This window comes from Camponotus vicinus, unplaced genomic scaffold, assembly GCF_025532165.1.
Source record: "Camponotus vicinus isolate PSW18456_S1 unplaced genomic scaffold, iyCamVici1.0 SCAF_6, whole genome shotgun sequence".
Classification (NCBI taxonomy): Eukaryota; Metazoa; Arthropoda; class Insecta; order Hymenoptera; family Formicidae; genus Camponotus; species Camponotus vicinus.
Genome location: NW_028141978.1, coordinates 2,645,650 through 2,663,742, shown reverse-complemented (window position 1 = coordinate 2,663,742; position 18,093 = coordinate 2,645,650). Strand labels below are relative to the sequence as shown.

The 18,093-nt window shown below is 42.7% G+C and overlaps 1 protein-coding gene across 20 annotated transcripts in view; it reads right to left on the bottom strand.

Annotated features, from left to right (window-relative positions):
* Window positions 1-18,093, bottom strand: part of Heph (polypyrimidine tract-binding protein 1 heph) — a 364,683-nt gene that overhangs the window by 181,466 nt on the left and 165,124 nt on the right. Inside the window, exon 1 of one of the 20 annotated variants that reach the window (XM_083103277.1) lies at window positions 8,494-12,055. The exons of the other annotated variants lie outside the window; for them this stretch is intronic. Coding sequence (XP_082959403.1) covers window positions 8,494-8,496 — 3 coding nt within the window. The 5' untranslated portion in view covers window positions 8,497-12,055. Of the gene's footprint in view, window positions 1-8,493; window positions 12,056-18,093 lie in introns of those variants that run through there. 20 annotated transcript variants of the gene reach the window in all.

The following is an 18,093-nucleotide window of genomic DNA, read 5'->3' as shown; positions in this document are numbered from 1 at the left end:
GGAAACAAATTTTGACATTTTGTATAATATTATCTAAATTTTTTTTATAAATATCCCTCTTCAAATAAAATAAAAATAAAAAAATCTCATATGAATAAAGCTATCTAAGAACAATTTTGGCACAATTCTTTTGCATCTGTATTTTTCGTCATATTTTTCACACGTTACAAATACTTTCTCTATAACATTGCATTCAATATTGCATATTCGTATTATTAAAATAATAAACATCCCCAAACAACTATCAAAAAAAATCACAATATTCATGAAATTGCTAAATTTTTAAAAATATCGAGATCTCTCACACGTCGAAATGTCCGTAAAACTATGTCGTAGAAAATATCTCGAAAATATTGCTAGGATCAACGTTTATCTATCCTACAATGTTCACGATATATCGTCGCCTCGCATCGTTCATTCGAGAGGCGATTCGATGGCAAACGGAACGATATATCGAAATTAGAATTCGCTCCTCGTATTTTCGCGGACGCTTTTTCGAGAGAAAGAGACACGTCTCGACGCGACGTCGTTGCGGTAAACCGATAAGCCCGTGTCTCCAAGATATCGCGGGGTTACTTTCGTCGCCATCGGACATTGGTAAGCTAATGCCGGGACACGATCGATCCTTAAATAGAACGCAGGAGAGACGAGGGCGGCGTAATCCCACGGAAACTCTTTCTCACGTGTTTCTAGCCCGCGGTCATGCGAGACTATTCCTGATACTAAGTATATGTCAGAAGTATCTCTCTCGCTCTCTCTCTATCTATCGATCTCTTCTTCTCTTTCATACCATTTGCGATAGGTACTTCCGTTACTTCGCCCGCAGGATACATAACCGGGATATTCGGAGTGCATTTCCCGGCCTCGAGGAAACGTAGGATATGGTTACGAAGCTCGCTAGAATCTCGCGGAAACTCGCAATTTTCACCTTTAAGAGAGAATATCACGGGAAATGATCTCGAAATAAAACCTCAAATGATTTCAATTTTTGCATGATATTGGGATGTTACAGATTTCTCCTATAACATCTACATGATCTGTTTTTCATCAAAAAATCTCGCGTCTATTTCATTTATCTTCTGAAAATACAAGGTACTATATTCATTTGCGAGAGAAGAAATAACTATTAAAAAAAAACCTGGGAACGATTTTTTAATAAACTCAATTTGAAATAGAAATAGAGAATTTCAAATAAATGTAGAGGTGTATCGATTTAAATGGCACAGTATGCAGTCGATACTATAAGTGAGTTATTGCTGTGTTATCCCAACAATCCACAAAAAAATACCAAAAAGTAGATAGAAACATAGACGCGCTTTTGGACAAGGCATTTCTGACGATGGATTATGATGTTAATTGATTTTCGTTTTCTCGTTATCCCAATTAAAAGCGGATCGTTTCGTTCGGCCGATCGGATAATTAAAGAAACGCGCACGAAGAAACATCAAGATTTAGACGCGATCTCTTATTCCGCTCCAAATCATCGAAATCATCCGGATTCTAGGCGCACTTAAAAGGAACGCGCGCGTCTCTTTCGTAGAGAATGCAGATTCGAAATTCATCGACACACTAAAATCCACTGACTCGTCGTAATTTTAACCCGTTCAAAGTCGAATTACCAATTTCCGCTCGATCGAGCCCGGAAACCACGCTATTCGTCGTGCGAACGATTTTTCACGTCAAGCAAGCCGCAAAAATTCGCTCGTACCTGTCGCATCGCCTTTCTTCCCGTGCACTCTAGCGAGAAGCGTCTCTCGAACTTGAGGGATATCTTGAGGGGATACGCGAGGAAAAATATTCCACCATTTACGTTAATTTTTAATTCACGTCGTATTTTTAATTCATGTATACGTATATAATTTATATATATTTTTCGATTTTTCGAGATTCTTGATATTGATTATAGATTCTTATGTATCAGGATACACCTAAAAGAGTTTGAGAAAGAGCCTGTCTTAGGGCACACAATTGCACATCGGAGGCATCGCTTGTCTCGCGAGCCTCGGGCCACGTCTTCAATACTGCATTACGATATCATCCCTCTCCCCCTTTTCCTCTTGCACTTTTCGTCCTCGATCTTCCCATCGTTTCGTATATGATGGAATTGCACTCGAAGGCTAAAGTACGCGAGACGCATGATGGAAGACGATCCTCGAGAACGAGATCGAAAGTAGGCTCGCGATATGCATGAAAGGGAGCGAAACGAGATTCGCGTTCTCTCTTTGAAGAGGGAAGAGAGAAAAAAAGAGAGACACGAAGATAGAGGCAGAGAGAACATAGGTGTTCCTTTTCGAGCGCTCTTATCCTCCGTCGTGGAAACTCTATTACGCGGATTTGGGTCGCGCGTCGCATTATGCAGATCGCTCGACTCGATCCGCGTGTAAGCTCTCGTTACTTACGGATTTTAATTACGTCGCGCCTCGTGAGCTTATCGAAAAGCTGCCGCTCGGTGAGGTACTATTATGCTTTATCGGTTCGTCCATAACGCGACGAAGACTCGGCGAGCTAATGGTGTCATAAACGCGCCTCTCGCGAAAAATAAATACAACGGAATTGAACGTATAAATAGTTTAAAAGCATCTCGACACGTGGGATATCTTGATGTAATAATTTAATAACTTTTGTAAAAGCTGAAATTATTATGACGATGCGAATAAATATAATATGATGCGATATCGTGGAAAATTGGAAAAGTGAATATTCTCGCAAATTGTGCGAGAAAAACTAAACTTTATACGTGAAAATCAACATTCGTGCTTATATAGCTTCATTTTGAAAGAAAAATATCATATTTTTTAATATTATATAAAATATTCAAATTTTTCTGAAAAGAAAGCAGCTTGTGTTTTCACATCTATTAAATTTATTTTTAATTATTTATATTTTATCTCCAGCATGTAAACCACGAAATAAAAATTAAAAATCCGTTTCAGTTTGTAAAATATTAAAATACTAAACACGGCTATATGAAATTATTATTTTTACATTGAAATATATCGGGATGTCCCTGTGAGTGATCTCACTCGTGCACGATTTATAAGCCAAATTGTGCGTCTCATCGTAAAATTTTATGATACTCGGTCAACGCCAGACGTCCAACGAACGGAAAACTTTTACGCGCGTAAAGTCTCGGACAAATTATCAAACGAGTCACCGACGTGTCGGATATAATTTACCCCGCCCGAGTCGTCGTCCCTTTCGCCCGCGATTTACCCCGTCGCGAACTTTTTTTTATTCCACTTCCAAAGAGACACGACCTGGCACGTAGAACGTCGCCGATAAAATCGTGTCGCGCGAGGCGAACAAACGTGCGCCGCCGCAAGGACCCCGTTGTTTTGTCGGCTCGTAAAGAAGAGGATCGGTGTGTCGATGGCGAAATCCAGCGCGCATCCAACTGCGCCTCGAGATCGGGCGCGACCGTCGCTCGTAAAATTCGAATTCGACGGATGCGAGCAGCAGACCCGGACACGTACGATCCGGATATTACGACGTGAATACTCTCGTGCCCTGTTACACAATCTTAGCGCATCGCGAGGCATTTACGCGATTGCGCGCGAAATTATCGTGTCCATTGCTGAATGAGAGAGAGAGAAATTCGGACTCGTTTCATCCGTAACTTGTATGTGGCGCGGATAAAATTGAATACATTATAAACATTTATCAAATTAAAATTGTATATATATATATATATATATATATATATATATATATATATATATATATAGGGTGTTTCTTAATAAGTACGCAAAATTTTAGGAGATGATTCTTTGTCAAAAATTAAGGAGAGTTTTTCATATAAACATGTACTCCTACATCTCTCCCTATGGAGTTACACTCCTCCAAAAATGGGAGTAAAAATTAGGTTTTTATTTTTTTCTCAAAGGAACAAGTTAAAGAAATGAAATTAGGTGGATATTTTCTACTAATAAGGAGGTTATTCATTAATATTTTTTTCAGCCTTCCGTATTGTTATAAGGGAATGAAATTGGCAACCCCTATTCAATTTTTTTATTAGAACTTTTTAATGTTTATATGAAAACCCCCCTTAATTTTCAATGAATTATCTCCTAAAATTTTTCGCTTATTAAGAAATACCCTGTATATATACTTAAAAAAAGACAAAAATAAAATCCTACTTAAATTTGCATAATTTAATCGAATTCTCTTCTTATTAATTACTTTTCCTCTTGGAAATAATTTAAGATTGTCGCTATATATTTAATATATTTTGTTAGTCGTTAATTATACAAATCCCTTATACATCAGTCTTTTTCTACATATAAAATGTTTACAGCAGGAAGGGATCGGGCCAGGATCTAATCGAAAGCGTCACGGAGCGAATAGCCTAGTGAAACACGGTCCTGCAGGAACTCTCGAATTTCCGAAGAAACATGAGTAACGTGCAGGAGGCGAGGGTTATATGACGGTCGGTCAATGCGGTCTCGCAACACAAGCGGCGGTTCTTCGCTACAATTTAACTTGGCACGCGGAGAAACTGTTGGACGCGGAGTTTCGCTGATGAATATACCACGGCGGAGTTTACCGAGCTTATGTGCTCATGTGCGGCTACAACGTTAGCGCGCCGCACATTATGTCACGTATGACGTCAGTCTAATTATGTATACTCAAAACGCGAGAGACAAAATTATCCGCTTTCTGTCATTACGACGCCCGTGCATACACGCGATATTTTCGCGCTTTAATACGCCAACGGGATAAAGGTGAAAATTCCAGCGCGCCCACTTAAAACGAAAATAATACCAGATGCTCGCGTTTCAAAACACGCGAGAATGCACGCGCTCCAAAAATATAAGCTACCTTACGCTCGTCGTAAAGAAAAGGATTTTCGATTTCTTTTTTATTTTCCGAATTCAATCGCTTGCTTTTTTTTCTCCTAGCTAGGATAACGAGCGCAAATGGGGGAATTGAGGATAAAATCCCAGGTGTCTGGAAGAAAAATTTCAATTTTTCTCCAACGAAAAGAGATGGAAGAGGAGATGCTCGCGCCGGCTTTCAGTCGCGAATACGATGTATCGGATTTGGCGATGGCGGGTTGATGCACACGTCACACTTGGTGAACGCGCGTAGGAAGACAGACAGGAGGAGACGTCGAGGAGTATGAGGGATGAGAGGTGGAAAGCGCGAGGGGGACGGGGGACGCGCGGGAGTCACGTGGAAACGATTCTCGTCCGAGAGTTTACGTCCATTTTCATTTCGACGCGTCACCAGCTTTTCACCCGGCCAGAGTCGCTCGCCATTCGGCGAATTCGCCGACCGAATGCCAGGCAGCGGGTGATTAAACGGGACGATCGCGATACACGGTACGGGAGGGGATACGGGAGGAGGCGGGAAAAAGGGACAGGGAAAGGATTATGTACGTGTGGGAAAAGGCCGGTGGTTTCGGGGTCGCTCAAAAGCGACCCTAAGCGGACTACGACGTCCGATAATTATCTCCCGCGGCGACACTCCGTTTTGATTAACAGCGGCGTTTCGTTTAGCGATGTTACCTTATTTAATTTGCGACTATGGCCTCTCAAGTGTCTATACGATTACGTTAAATGCGAGAACAATGGGGGAAAAATGAGGACGTACAAACATTTGTGTCGCGAGGCGTCAATTTTCCGGATGATAAATTGCCTGCCTAGCTACGGTCTTTATCCAATAAAATCTAGCGTCTAAATAAAATCATAGCGAAAGCGAAATAAATCAGTCGCGTTACAAAACATTCCATTATTTCTCTAGTATTTTCGACCAAATTAAATAACAATGAAATGTATATTAACAATTTACTTTAAAATTATTTTGTAAAATTCGATATTCCAGTCCACGATCATCGGAATCGACGGATTAAAATTATTTCAATTCTCTTGGACGAATAATCAAACCGAATGTACAGGGATATTTAAAAAGATAAATCCGAAAAACGGTATCTCGCACTTCACCTCCGGTCTTACTTTGCAAACAAGACCCAATCGAATCTCCCTGATATGATTATACGTCCCGTTCGTATCTACGCGTAGCATTTCTCACGTAATACGCGCGTTACATTAATCGTAGAGTGCGAGAAATATTGCGATAACGAGCAAAAAAGCAATGTCAAAGTGAGATTTCCATCGAGTGCACTTTTTTCCTCACCTTCCTCCCCCTGCACCGTTGCAGCGCCTTATCCATCCTTTTCGTCGCCCTGTTGACGTTTCTCCGAGTCGAGGAAAGCAGCAAGGAGCCGTAGAAATGCTCTATTGTGGGCAGGATGACCCATTTTATCGGAAACGTAAATACGAAAGAGGCGGTGGAACGAAACGAGGAGAAGAAAACGGAGACTTCGCATATCGTTACGAAATGAGTCGCGGTTCTTCAAAACGCTCGAACGAGGCACTCAACGTAATTACTTTACTTGACGAGATGCAAAGGCAATTGTCATTGATAAACCGGTGGCTACTTGAAAGATCGTAATGTCAATATGATTTTTTTAACGCTGCTAATTATTCTGATGGAGAAACTTTCTAAGAGATACAAGTACTCCAAATTAATTTTATGTACCACTGATTGTCAAACGGTTTCATCTCCAAAAAATCATACCGTTCCTTTAAAATGTATGTTAAAATTTATGTTAAAAGAAAATCATATGATTATTATTGCATAAACATATCATGAATAAATGTATATAAATATTCGTCTTTATTAGGAGAAGGATATTCGATAACATTTTTTCGATAAAGTCTAAATTTCAAGCTTGCGATAAATTATATATAGATATATAGATCGATTGATTTATCAAGAAGAACGCAATTTTCTCACTGCAGTGTCGACCGATTCTTTTCTCGCGGAATATGTAAGAGAAGAGATATGAGCGACGTCTCGCCGATTTAAACGTCGTAAAATCGCGACTCTCGCGCAAATCCGGTGCGCGTAAATCTTTCCGGTGCATTCAAACGACCCGTCAAGAAGGCGTAACGACCGTTCTTGGCAACTTCTCGAGCGCGACGTAAGCTCCATTCATAGGAAGCGCGAACTGTGGATAACCACGGAATATTTAGCGAAACTCGAAGCGTCTTCAACTCGAGAACGGTGGTTGATTTTTAATTCGATTGATTTTTACCTCGCGGCGACATCGAACAAGAAATTTTTCGCCCGCGCACGAAATTGCGATACTCTCGCAAATCAAACGCTTATGTCTTTTCGACCTCAAACTGTATCTCGGTGGAATCTCGTTGCGCACGTAGATAAGTAGATAGGTAGGTAGGTAGGTAGATCGTGGTACAGCAAACTTTGCGATCCCTTCTGATATGCCTCATCTTGACTTCCGCACCACGCACGGCAAGTTTCGCGCTCCAACAATTGCGGCTCGAGATTACACGTGCGCCAATTAAACGCGAACAACGCGCGTGCAGGAAAGAGAGAGAGACTGCAAATATCGATAACATTTTGCCGGCAGCGATAATGTGATTCTTTCGCTACGTGCTCGACGAGGCGCGGCAACTCGGAGGCACGAGGATAGAGATGAGACGACGAGAGATGGAAGAAACGCGAAGAAGAGCTTGAAACGCGAAACGAAAATTAGGTTCGACGATGACGACGCCGATTATTCGATCAGGTGGAAAGGATGGGTAGATTTGTTCGGGTTTCTCGCGATTGCGAGATGTCACGTCGCGATGCGGGACGTCTACTCCTCCGACTCTCTTCTCTCGCTCGACACCTGTCGATCGAAGGATTAAAGAGGATGCCCCCGTAGACGCAGTCCGGGATTTAAAGCGCTATCCGTCTCCCCTTTCCGCGTTCCCTCTGTCCCGTGGAACGTTTACCGAGCGGCGAAGAGAAAGGAGCGAGAGCGTGAACGGAGGCGTTTTCGGTGAGGATACTCTCCTTCTCCTGTTTACACGGCAAACGTAGGAAGTAATTCATCGTGGCTCGTCGCGACTAAATCCATTCCTGATTCGCCGCCTTCTCTATCCTACACCCGAGAGAGTATTACTCGTGCCCTCGTAGTAAGTACCCTCGTTACTCGGTTGCCGGAGGGTTCGTTACCTCGAGGAACCCCCGTGAGAGCTTTGTCTTCGGTGACATGCCGGAGTACGCGAATACTCGGGATTCTTGTCGGGTGTAGCGCCATTGTCAAGATTGCGAATATAGCGCTCAAGATGCGAAACCGACGACCGATTCTCGCGCGAAATCGTAATTGCACGAAGAGAATCGCGAGTTGAGCGATCGATATAATAATTCCAATTATAGATCTTACGGGCAATTTTCAGAAATTAAAACATAATAAGCAATGCCACTTACATGCTTGTTTAAAATGAAAAAAGTAAGATGAAAAATAAGATATATTCTTCGCAGCATCTTGCGATAATAATTGCTACGAACGAGATAAAAGGGCCGAGATTGGCCAAAATTTTCAAATTGATCGTCGAATAATCATAGTCATAAAAAAATAGACCAACCTTGAGCGGAGCGTGTTCCTCGTGGCAACGATTAAACGAAGAAAGGTAGACTCACCATAGTGTCTTTGATATGATCAACCGGTTGCAGCAGGACCGCCGTAGTGCCGAGTGTCCTGTGATGCTGCTGCTGTTGTTGCTGCTGATGCTGCTGCTGCTGATGGTGGTGCTGATGATGATGGGGGTTGCAGTTAGCAACGATGTTGCAAGAACAGGTGCAGGCAAGATTGCAGGCCTGCTGAGCACCAAAGAGGTGTCCTACCAGCCCCGGGGTGATCGTTGCTGCCGCCGGGTTGTTGATGCCGTTTAGCAGGGGCGGGGGCAGGGGCACCGCACCACCCGGGACGAACGGGTACGAATGATAATACGTGGTGATGGGGGAAATACGTGCCTCGTCAGCGCCGACGATTGTCTCGGCGAGCCAGGACTTGCCCGGGGATGCAGGATGCAAGAAGAGATTGCGATTTGCCGCGGCCGCGAACGACTGTTGCAGGCCCCAGAGGGTCCGCGCGCGTTCCTGTGAGTTCCAGCAGGCACGTTCCAGCGACGCGGCCTGGCAGCGAGCAGTTTCCGTTTTGCACGAGCGACTCCACTCGAACGAGGGCCACCACAGCTTGAACGAGTAATATCCTCCCTTGTCCTCTCCCCTTGACCGGTCCCCCCCGTTCAGGGACGCTCGTCTTCCTCGTGTCTCTCTTATTTTCGTTGCTTCCACGTCGTCGTCGTCCCCCCTTCTTGGGACAGGACGCTCGACCGACCTGTTGGTTTCCCTTCCTCTCGGCAATCGGCCGATTTCTCGACGAGTGCTTTACGACGAGCGCTACGCCGACAGAACAACGAGGAGAGAGCGATCGAGATGGCGATTGAGATCGATCGGCGAATAGTCGTTCGGACGCGCGTTCGATAAAGCCTCCTTGACTAGCGAAAGTTCGCGACAGGACTTTGGTATCGTACGTACGCGAGAATATATCGAACAGATTGAACTCTACTCTTACGAGCTATGCACACATACACACGTAACACATACACACGCGCTATTCTTATGAATATCGGATACAACAACGTGATTTAAGCGCTATCTACACGTGCGAGATCGAGACAGAGGAGATCCTTAAGTGACGTATATGCGAGTTTTATTTTCTAAAATTAGCGACGAACGCGAACGCGACGTCGACGGTAGCTCTGGATGATTGTCAATGTGTCGTGTGTGTACTATGTGCGGGTGTGGGTGTGGGTGTATGTATGAGCGAGTGGAGGGATGAAAAACAGTTACAACCACGCGTTAGAGGTTGTCCGCGTGGGGAAGGGGGCGAGTAGTGACGGACAGAAAGAGAGGGGAATTTAACGCGTGCGGATTAAATATGTACTTAGAGTGCGGAAGAGGCGCGAGAGAGAGAAAGAGAGACAGAGAAACAAGCTCGTCTCCCGCTTCGCGCGATTCTCTTGCTCGTACGTGTAATTGAAACGACGTAGGTATGCGAAATTTTTTTTTCTTCTTTTAAATCCTCTCCTCTTTTTCTTCTTCTTTCCTTTACGTTAGTTCCTTCTACTAATTCGAATGTTATCCTATCGAAAAAAAGGTGATACACCTTGAGATTACGCACTAAGAGAACTAGCTGAAAATGATTGTCACGAAGATTGACAGAGAGCAGTCCTATTGCCAGACCAGGGAAAGAGATCTTCGAGTTTCTCCTTTATCTTCTAATTGGCCTCAAAATCTCCTATCGCTTATCTTTTCCTTATCCCGATGGAAATCACGCGTTAGCGACTCTCGCGGCGCGTTGATTGGATATGTACGAGAATTGTATACGTACAAATGTATGTATATAAGTGTAAATAATATATATATATTTATGTATGTATATATATATCGATTGTGTGTGTATATATATATATAATATATAGATATTGATATAGAGCGTGTACACACGTAGAATCGGTACAGAGGCTGGAGATCACATAAAGACACGAAAATCGATCGCTCGCGACCTCTTATTTCGCAATAGACACGTACATTACTCCGCTCTGACCGAGAAAAAGTCGCAGATACTTCCCCTCTCTTTCCCTCGATATGTCCCAATCCACTACAGTTACAATTGATTGTCTTGACGCGATTCTCTTTGTTCCTCGACGGTCATCTACGACGGCAGATGACGCGATTGTTTATTAATCTCTTTTTTTTTCCTACCTTACTCTTATCTTTAGACCTAATAACTTATCAAGACGCGTTTTACACACATACGTACCTAGAAAAAAATAGCCGAAACTCTTCTTTCTATTATTCGATCTTTAAGTCTCGCGCGAGGTTACTCTCGATAATTTAACGTCCGAACGATTATCATTTAGAAATAACTTAATTAACGATATTCTTAATCGCTTGGGCGATAAACACCTCTCTTTTCGCCGCTTTCTTTTTTCCTTCTTTCTCGATCGCTCTTACTCGAGACTGTCGGCGGGAGAACCGCTAAGTCGCGTGAGAACAGTCGCGTGGTCGGTCTCGCGTTTTTTTTTTCTTTTCTTTCAGATATGTATTTATCTAATAACGACTCTTCGATTATCGGGGAGGACTCCTCTCGTGGAATGTCAATTTCTCGAGATTTTTCGCAGCGGTCTTTCATTCATGTCGCTTGACATATTCTCTCCAGCAGCAATCAGACGATGATGGAAAGAAACCCAGGGGAACCGATCAACAGTTGCTTGTAGAATCAGCCCAGTTTGATTTTTTTCCGCAATCGATGTGTGTGTGTCACGGAAACGAGTCAATGACGACGACGACGATGACGACGAGGACGACGATGATGAAAACGACGTTGACCTTGAACTGTTCGCAATCCAGTCTGGCAAAGCTATCGTTCCAACGATAACCAGTGGCTCGCGCTTGGCACACACAGACACACACACACGGACTCAAAGAGAAGTGACAATAGAGCGCGCAGTCAGGGAGCTGCTTTTATGCATGCGTACTCGGCATACAAAGAGAGAGAAAGAGGCAGAGAGAAAGAGATAGAGAAACGAGAGCGAGAAAACGAGATAGCGTTAAGCGTGTACTGGAAACGTTGATCACGTGGTCTTGCTGGCGCGTTACTTCTTCGCCTTCTCTCTTCTTCGCGTTGCGTTTCTCAAGCCGTCGCGAGTGGACAGAGACGGCGAACGGTGACGGCGACGTGGATGAGGATGGCGTCTGATCGGGAGCCGTACGCGCGCGTGTTCCGCCGGTCGAGACGGGGAGAAGAAGGATTTAAACCAAAGTCAAGGAACTCGGATATTCGCGCGAAGGGAAAAAAGCGGGCAAGGACCGACGTATGGATAGCGCGTGTGTGTCTGTCTGTGTGTGCGTATATCGTACGAGTGCTTATGTTGCGGGTCTCGCGCTTTGTGTGTGCGTGCGTGTGGCGTTATGTAGCGATACGTGTGTCGGTATATTGTGAAGGAGTAGCGTGGAGAGGACAGACGTGGCAGAGGCGAAGGAAGAGAAGAAGGAAGGAAAAAAAGGAAGGAAAGAGTGTGTGTGAGTGTGTATGTGTGTGTGTGTGTTCGTGAAAGAGAGAGAGTGTAACTCGGAGGCGGAACGATTAAAGTGCGTCCTACTCGATCGCCTAGCTTGACACAACTGAGGAGCGTCTCTCTCGCGCGGCGCCGCGTAAGCTTCCGCGCCGCCGCCGCCGCCGCCACCACCGCCGCCGCCGCCGCCGCCACCGCCACCCGCTGCCGCCGCCACCGCCGCCGCCGCCGTCGTCGCCACCTCCGCCGCTGCCGCTGCTGTTGCTGCTGCTGTTGCTGCGGCTGCAGAGTTGGATTACAGCGTATACGCGCCTTTCTCGATCCCCACCGTGCAAACGGCGACGCGGAACCAATGGGGTGCAGGAACGCACCGAGAGGACGCGAATTCGCACGAGGTCCGTCGAGTCTGCGCGGCAAAGGTAGCGGTAGCGGTCGTGGCGGCGGTAGAGTTCTCGCGAGTCTTCTCTGCCTCTCCTCTTCCTCCCTCTCTTTCTCTCTCTCTTTGGTCTCCCGTTCCTCCCTTGTCGCCTTCTCCACGCCTTCACTGGAGAACTACCACCTTCCTCTCGCGCGAGCCCTTCCGACATCCCCCGACACGCTGCCCCCGGCAGCCGATTCCGCCACGCGCGGACGCGTCCATCTAAGAGGCGCCACCGCGATCCCGAAACCGCTCTCTTAAGCTTTCCATCCCGCCGCCGCGAAACAGACCCCTGTGTACCCGGGAGGATGCGAGGGGAGGAAAGAGCTTGTATTTATTATGCGCCAGAACGGATCCTAGGTCTTCCGTGCGAGCGAGCCAAGATTCTACTCGGTTTCTCTCCGTGAGAGACCACCTGCTATACGTTAGGAAGATTTAAGAAGATGCACTACCCGAACGATTTCAGATACGTTGCATTAATACACACCTCGGTGAATTTCAAATTTTCATCGTTAGCAATTTTTAAAACAAGATATGAATTTGTTATAATAATGCAAGGCGAGATATTAATCAAAATCTGTAAAATCTCGCGTCAAAAAATTCTCCTTTACTGATATATTATAATTATTATAATGAAATAAAGGTCCGTTAGATCAATAAAATCAATAAAAAATTAGTTAAAAGGCTACAAGGACCAACGCAATGGTGGAAATATGCAAAAAATAATAAAACGGTTATTAATAAAATAACCATATGAAAATGTTTATTTAATTTGAACATGACAAACGCCGCGTTTTAATCCAATTCGGATCCTTTTCAATGTCGACTAACAAAGTGAATAATAAACATTAAGATAAAATTAAAATTAACGGTCATAGGAGAAATGTAAATAAGTTTCGGAACAACGCAAAGTCAAAAAAAGTCAAAAAATCGGAAGCAAATATATGTACAATAACGGAAAATTTAAACCGTCAATCACAAAAAAGGAAAGAACGCATCGCATTAACGTATCGCCACAGAAAACCCGAAAGCTCGTACCGCATACCACCAGTATACCGTTAAAAACGAGATGATCCTCTCCAAAAAAACCGGAAGGAAAACCCACATACAGGTCCATGACCATTTCCAAAAGAAAAAACAGTCAAAGATGCATAAATCGATGACCAGTTGGAAACTTGATGGTCCAAATATGTGCGAGTAAAAGCTTAATAACCGTTTTATTATTTTTTGCATATTTCCACCATTGCGTTGGTCCTTGTAGCCTTTTAACTAATTTTTTATTGATATATTATATATTATAAGTTGTCAAAGATTTGATACAATTTTAATTATCATATTAATCAACAGTCTCGCGCACAAAGGTAAACTCTGGAATAATGTATACATTACGATTAAATATGCTTAATATATTCGTCTAAAACGAAAACGTCAAGATATCACAATTGACACAATGAAAAGCGGTCAAACATTTTATCCAATCGCTAATTTTCTTTCTACTGAATGATATCGACACGCTAATTGCTCCAAATGCGCAGATATTCCGAAATTGATGTAGCAATGGAAACGTTCTCGGCAATACTCGAGCGGGTCCTACTCGCCGAAGGTAATTAACATAATAGTCGGAGTTTAAGGTTGAAACATCAGCAAACCCGTTTCTTTTAACGTGCGCCGTCATAGCTATAACTATGGTGCGCGCCGCTTAACGATAGCGCTCCCCGGGAAAAGTACACTGAAGAAGTTCAATGGATGGCGATAAAGCACCGACGTCACAAATGGTTGCCTCCACTCAGTCTGGCCCGTTATAGCAATAGGCCCGAGCTCGCTAAAACAACCAAAACTTTGACGTAGCGAGCATCCGCGAGTCGAGCAGATGAAAAAGTTTCAGAGACAAATAACGGAGGGGAACGCGTAAACAGAAGCCTCGTGAGTGCATCTGCGAGAATGGGCCGGAAAGCGAGCTGGAAAGGGGATCGAGAGCGAGGAGGGAAAAGGATGAATCCCTGATTCTCAAGTCTACGAAGAAAGAGAAAGATATAAGTGTGAAGAGGGGGAGGATCGTGCATTGCCATTCGTTCGACGAGCGCTCTTCTTCGGCGAGAGTTCGAAGTGTTTGTTCGACGCGGAGATTACTGTTTTCGCGAAGAGAGAGATGGACAAAGTGAAAAGAGAAGAGGGACAGAGAGAGAATCGGAGAAAGGCAAAAGGAAGGGGGGAAAGACAGAGAAACGAGGGAAAAGGGATTCGAGCATAATCACCTCCTTCCATCTCGACGTCCTTGACGTCGGAATGATAGAAGAACCACCTACCATGAAGAGTTTCGATGGATTCTTTAGGCCGACGAATTCACAGCCACAGAAATCAGACCTCGATTACATGCACACGTCGGATCGATGATGCGCGTGAATGATTTGGCGGATCGGTTAATTATCGGTTATAGTTTACGAAGGATACTTCACTAACCTGCTTGGAAAGTGATAATATGATGGAAAGTGAAAAAGATTGTAACTATCGAGACACAAGAGACTGCGTCAAAGAGAAAATCGAAGAAGATCGAATAGATCAAAGAGAGAGGCGTGTCAACGTTTATATGAAATTTACATCAATCGCTTTCAATTATGATGGAATTAAAAACGAAAAGTCGGTTTATTCTTATTCTTATACAATGATGTAACTAAAGAAATACCCTCATGGTTTTTTTAGCATTTCGTATCTCTTTGGTTACATCAACGTCTAACAATGGAGTTTCATTTTAATAAACTGGCACGAAGAATTCTTCCACGAACTTCCCCGGTTATATCAGATATGCTGCCGTTTAAAAAAAACAGTTGGTGACGTCAGCGAAATGCTATTATAAAGACTAAAACTAGAGTGTCCGTCATTGTAAATGCTTACAATTTTCAGAAAGGACGCTTTGTCCGCTCTTCGCGGCAATATCAAGCTTATCGTGTAACATTATGTAAAAACGCACTGTTATGTAAAAACGTATAGCAAATTGGCAAATATTTGCAGATTTCAAATTAGAAGTCGTACCTCTCTCAAGCACGCTCGTCGCAGGGGAGAAGGTTTATTTCAGCGATTTTTAATAAACTCCACACAGCGTGCGCACTGCAGTAACTGTTTTCTATCTACACGTTATATTTTTAAATGTCATTCCGTTTAAACTCTTTCGTATTTTAAATATCTATCGTCAAATACAGAAACTGAAACGTTATAAAATACAAAACGGTGAACAATGGAACAAAAATAAAGCATTTTGGATAGAATTCCACCTATTTGCCATAGTTTCGTTAAAAAAAAAAAAAAAAAACGCAATACGCCATAGGCCTATGATAAACGGCGAAAAATCTAATAATCCTTGTTTAATTTGGCGCAGAACAAAATACGGTCAACGTGAGAGAGCAAGTAATTTCCATTTTGTCGGGAAATTTTCAACATTCGCGATGCACGAAATCTTCCAAAAACCCGGGCACAGTCGTCAAGCGACGCGACAAAATGTCGCGCGCAATTTTCGGCAAGTTTACCCGGATTAATTTCGCTTTGATCCTTGCTCGACTAAAACCACGTATCACACAATCGCTTTAACGTTCATTATCGGTCGTCCCCGTCGCGTTTTATACATATTTTTAATTACGTCAACGAAATTAAAGCCGCGCGGCTGAAAGGCCGCCGCACCTCTTCTCCTTGTGGAAAGTTTAATTAACTTACTAAAAGCTTTGTGTGCCGGAGAAAACGATGTCAAAGGGTCCGCGGCAGCGCTTACCTGTAACAAAAATTAATACGGGAATTATATACATGGAATATACACAGACGATGCTGTATTAATGCAATAATACGTATTGTTGATTCAAATAAACGTCAAAAGATTTCTATCCAGTAGAGAATATAATACGAAATAATATAGAGATAAAATTAATTAATAGGGTCATCTGCTAAATTAAAGCGTTATCTGCCGTTTATCGGTAGATACTTTCTCGTACAATTAGCTTATTCATATTATTATATTATATAATAATAAATAATACAGATAGAGGGATAATAATATCGATATAAAAATATATAGAATAATACACATAGATGATAATATGGAATAGAGAAACAAAGCATATATACAGGGTGTCCCTGAGCATGTGCTCACGCACTTGTGAGGAGGTAGAGCGCAGTAAATTAAATAAAGAAATGGTGATATTTTCAACTTTTGATTCCGACCGGAAATACGCCATCCGGATCGGAAGTTGAATTTTTTTAGGGGAATATGGTACTTTTTATTACAGATTCGAATTGTACGTGAAAAAATAAGAAACTTTTGTATCAAACGTTTTTTCTGAAAGTGCCTCTGTCAATCTTAAAATTGACCTTGAAAGTAACTATGATGAACTTTCAATAATTAATATTTCTATTATTATTACAAAAATCGTTACATGGAATAGGATTTCTTTATTTAATTTACTGCGCTCTACCTCCTCACAAGTGCGTGAGAACATGCTCAGGGACACCCTGTATAAGACATGTTTATTAATTAACATAAAAATTTAATAATTATCATAAAAACTTTACTTATATATGTGTGTGTGTGTAGCAATTATTGCTCCTTGTCAAATGAAATATGAAATATATAGATGCTCTCAAATCAAATATGAAATATATGCTCTCAGAGAAGTATCGTATTTAATTATATTAATCATATTAATTAATATTAATTAATTAGCTACCATCTTTATACATTTCATCATGTTAACGAAAATTTTGTGTACATTAGAACTGTCTTAATTATCAAAATTACGTGAAAAAGCGAAACGCAAACTCTCCCGCTCTGTACTCTAACATAGTTTTTGATAAGAGTACTTTATATGAAATATATATATATATATATATTTATAAGATATATATATTATATTATGATATGATATTATTCCGCAAACAACTGTGTTATAAAGCTTAGACAGCATATAATTGGAATGCATTTAAATAAATAAATTATACGTTGCGAAAATATTCTTATTCGTACATCTTATTTTAATTGTAAAGTTTCTCAGCTTTTAATTGTGCCAAGTTTGGCGTTAAATTTCCGGTGCTCGCGAAGCTAACGCAGAAACCTAATCATTCCCGGGACGGAGGCGCGTGTCGCGGCAGCCGATAGGGACTGGGAATTGCTACAAACCTGCCCTAATATAGCGCTAATAACGTCCTAATAACGCACACAGTCGCGCATCGCGGGGGTAAGTGCGAAAACGAAATCGCGAGGAGCTTTAGAACGATCGTTAATCCCGCCGTGCCGACGACTTAATACGCCAGGCAAACCGTTTCGCGCCCTTCTCTAAGCCCCGGCGAAATTACTCGAGGAGTAAGCAGTATGCAGATCGCGAAATCGCGACGTACGTTAAGGATTAACTTGGGCGCCGCCGGTCCGGAGAGGATCCGCCTGCGCGAAATTGGGAAGTCGAAAATCTCGAAATGCCGCGCGACAGCTGCGGCACTCGCCGTTTAATCTATTTGATGCCCCCTCATCCCTCTCCGCGCACCCTTCAACTATTTCTGGAAACCGTGCGTCGAGCGTGCCGTCCTTCGAGTTTAACGACAAAAAATATTGTAGTACGATGGTATTATCGCTTCTATTTAATTTTCGCGAATGAGAAAGGAAAGAGTGCATCGTGTGTCCTTGCTAAGGGACAAGGTTTCTTTAGTGACAAAGTAATAGCTTTGATCTATCAGGGCAAATGGAAACGTGTTATTTTTTTGTAT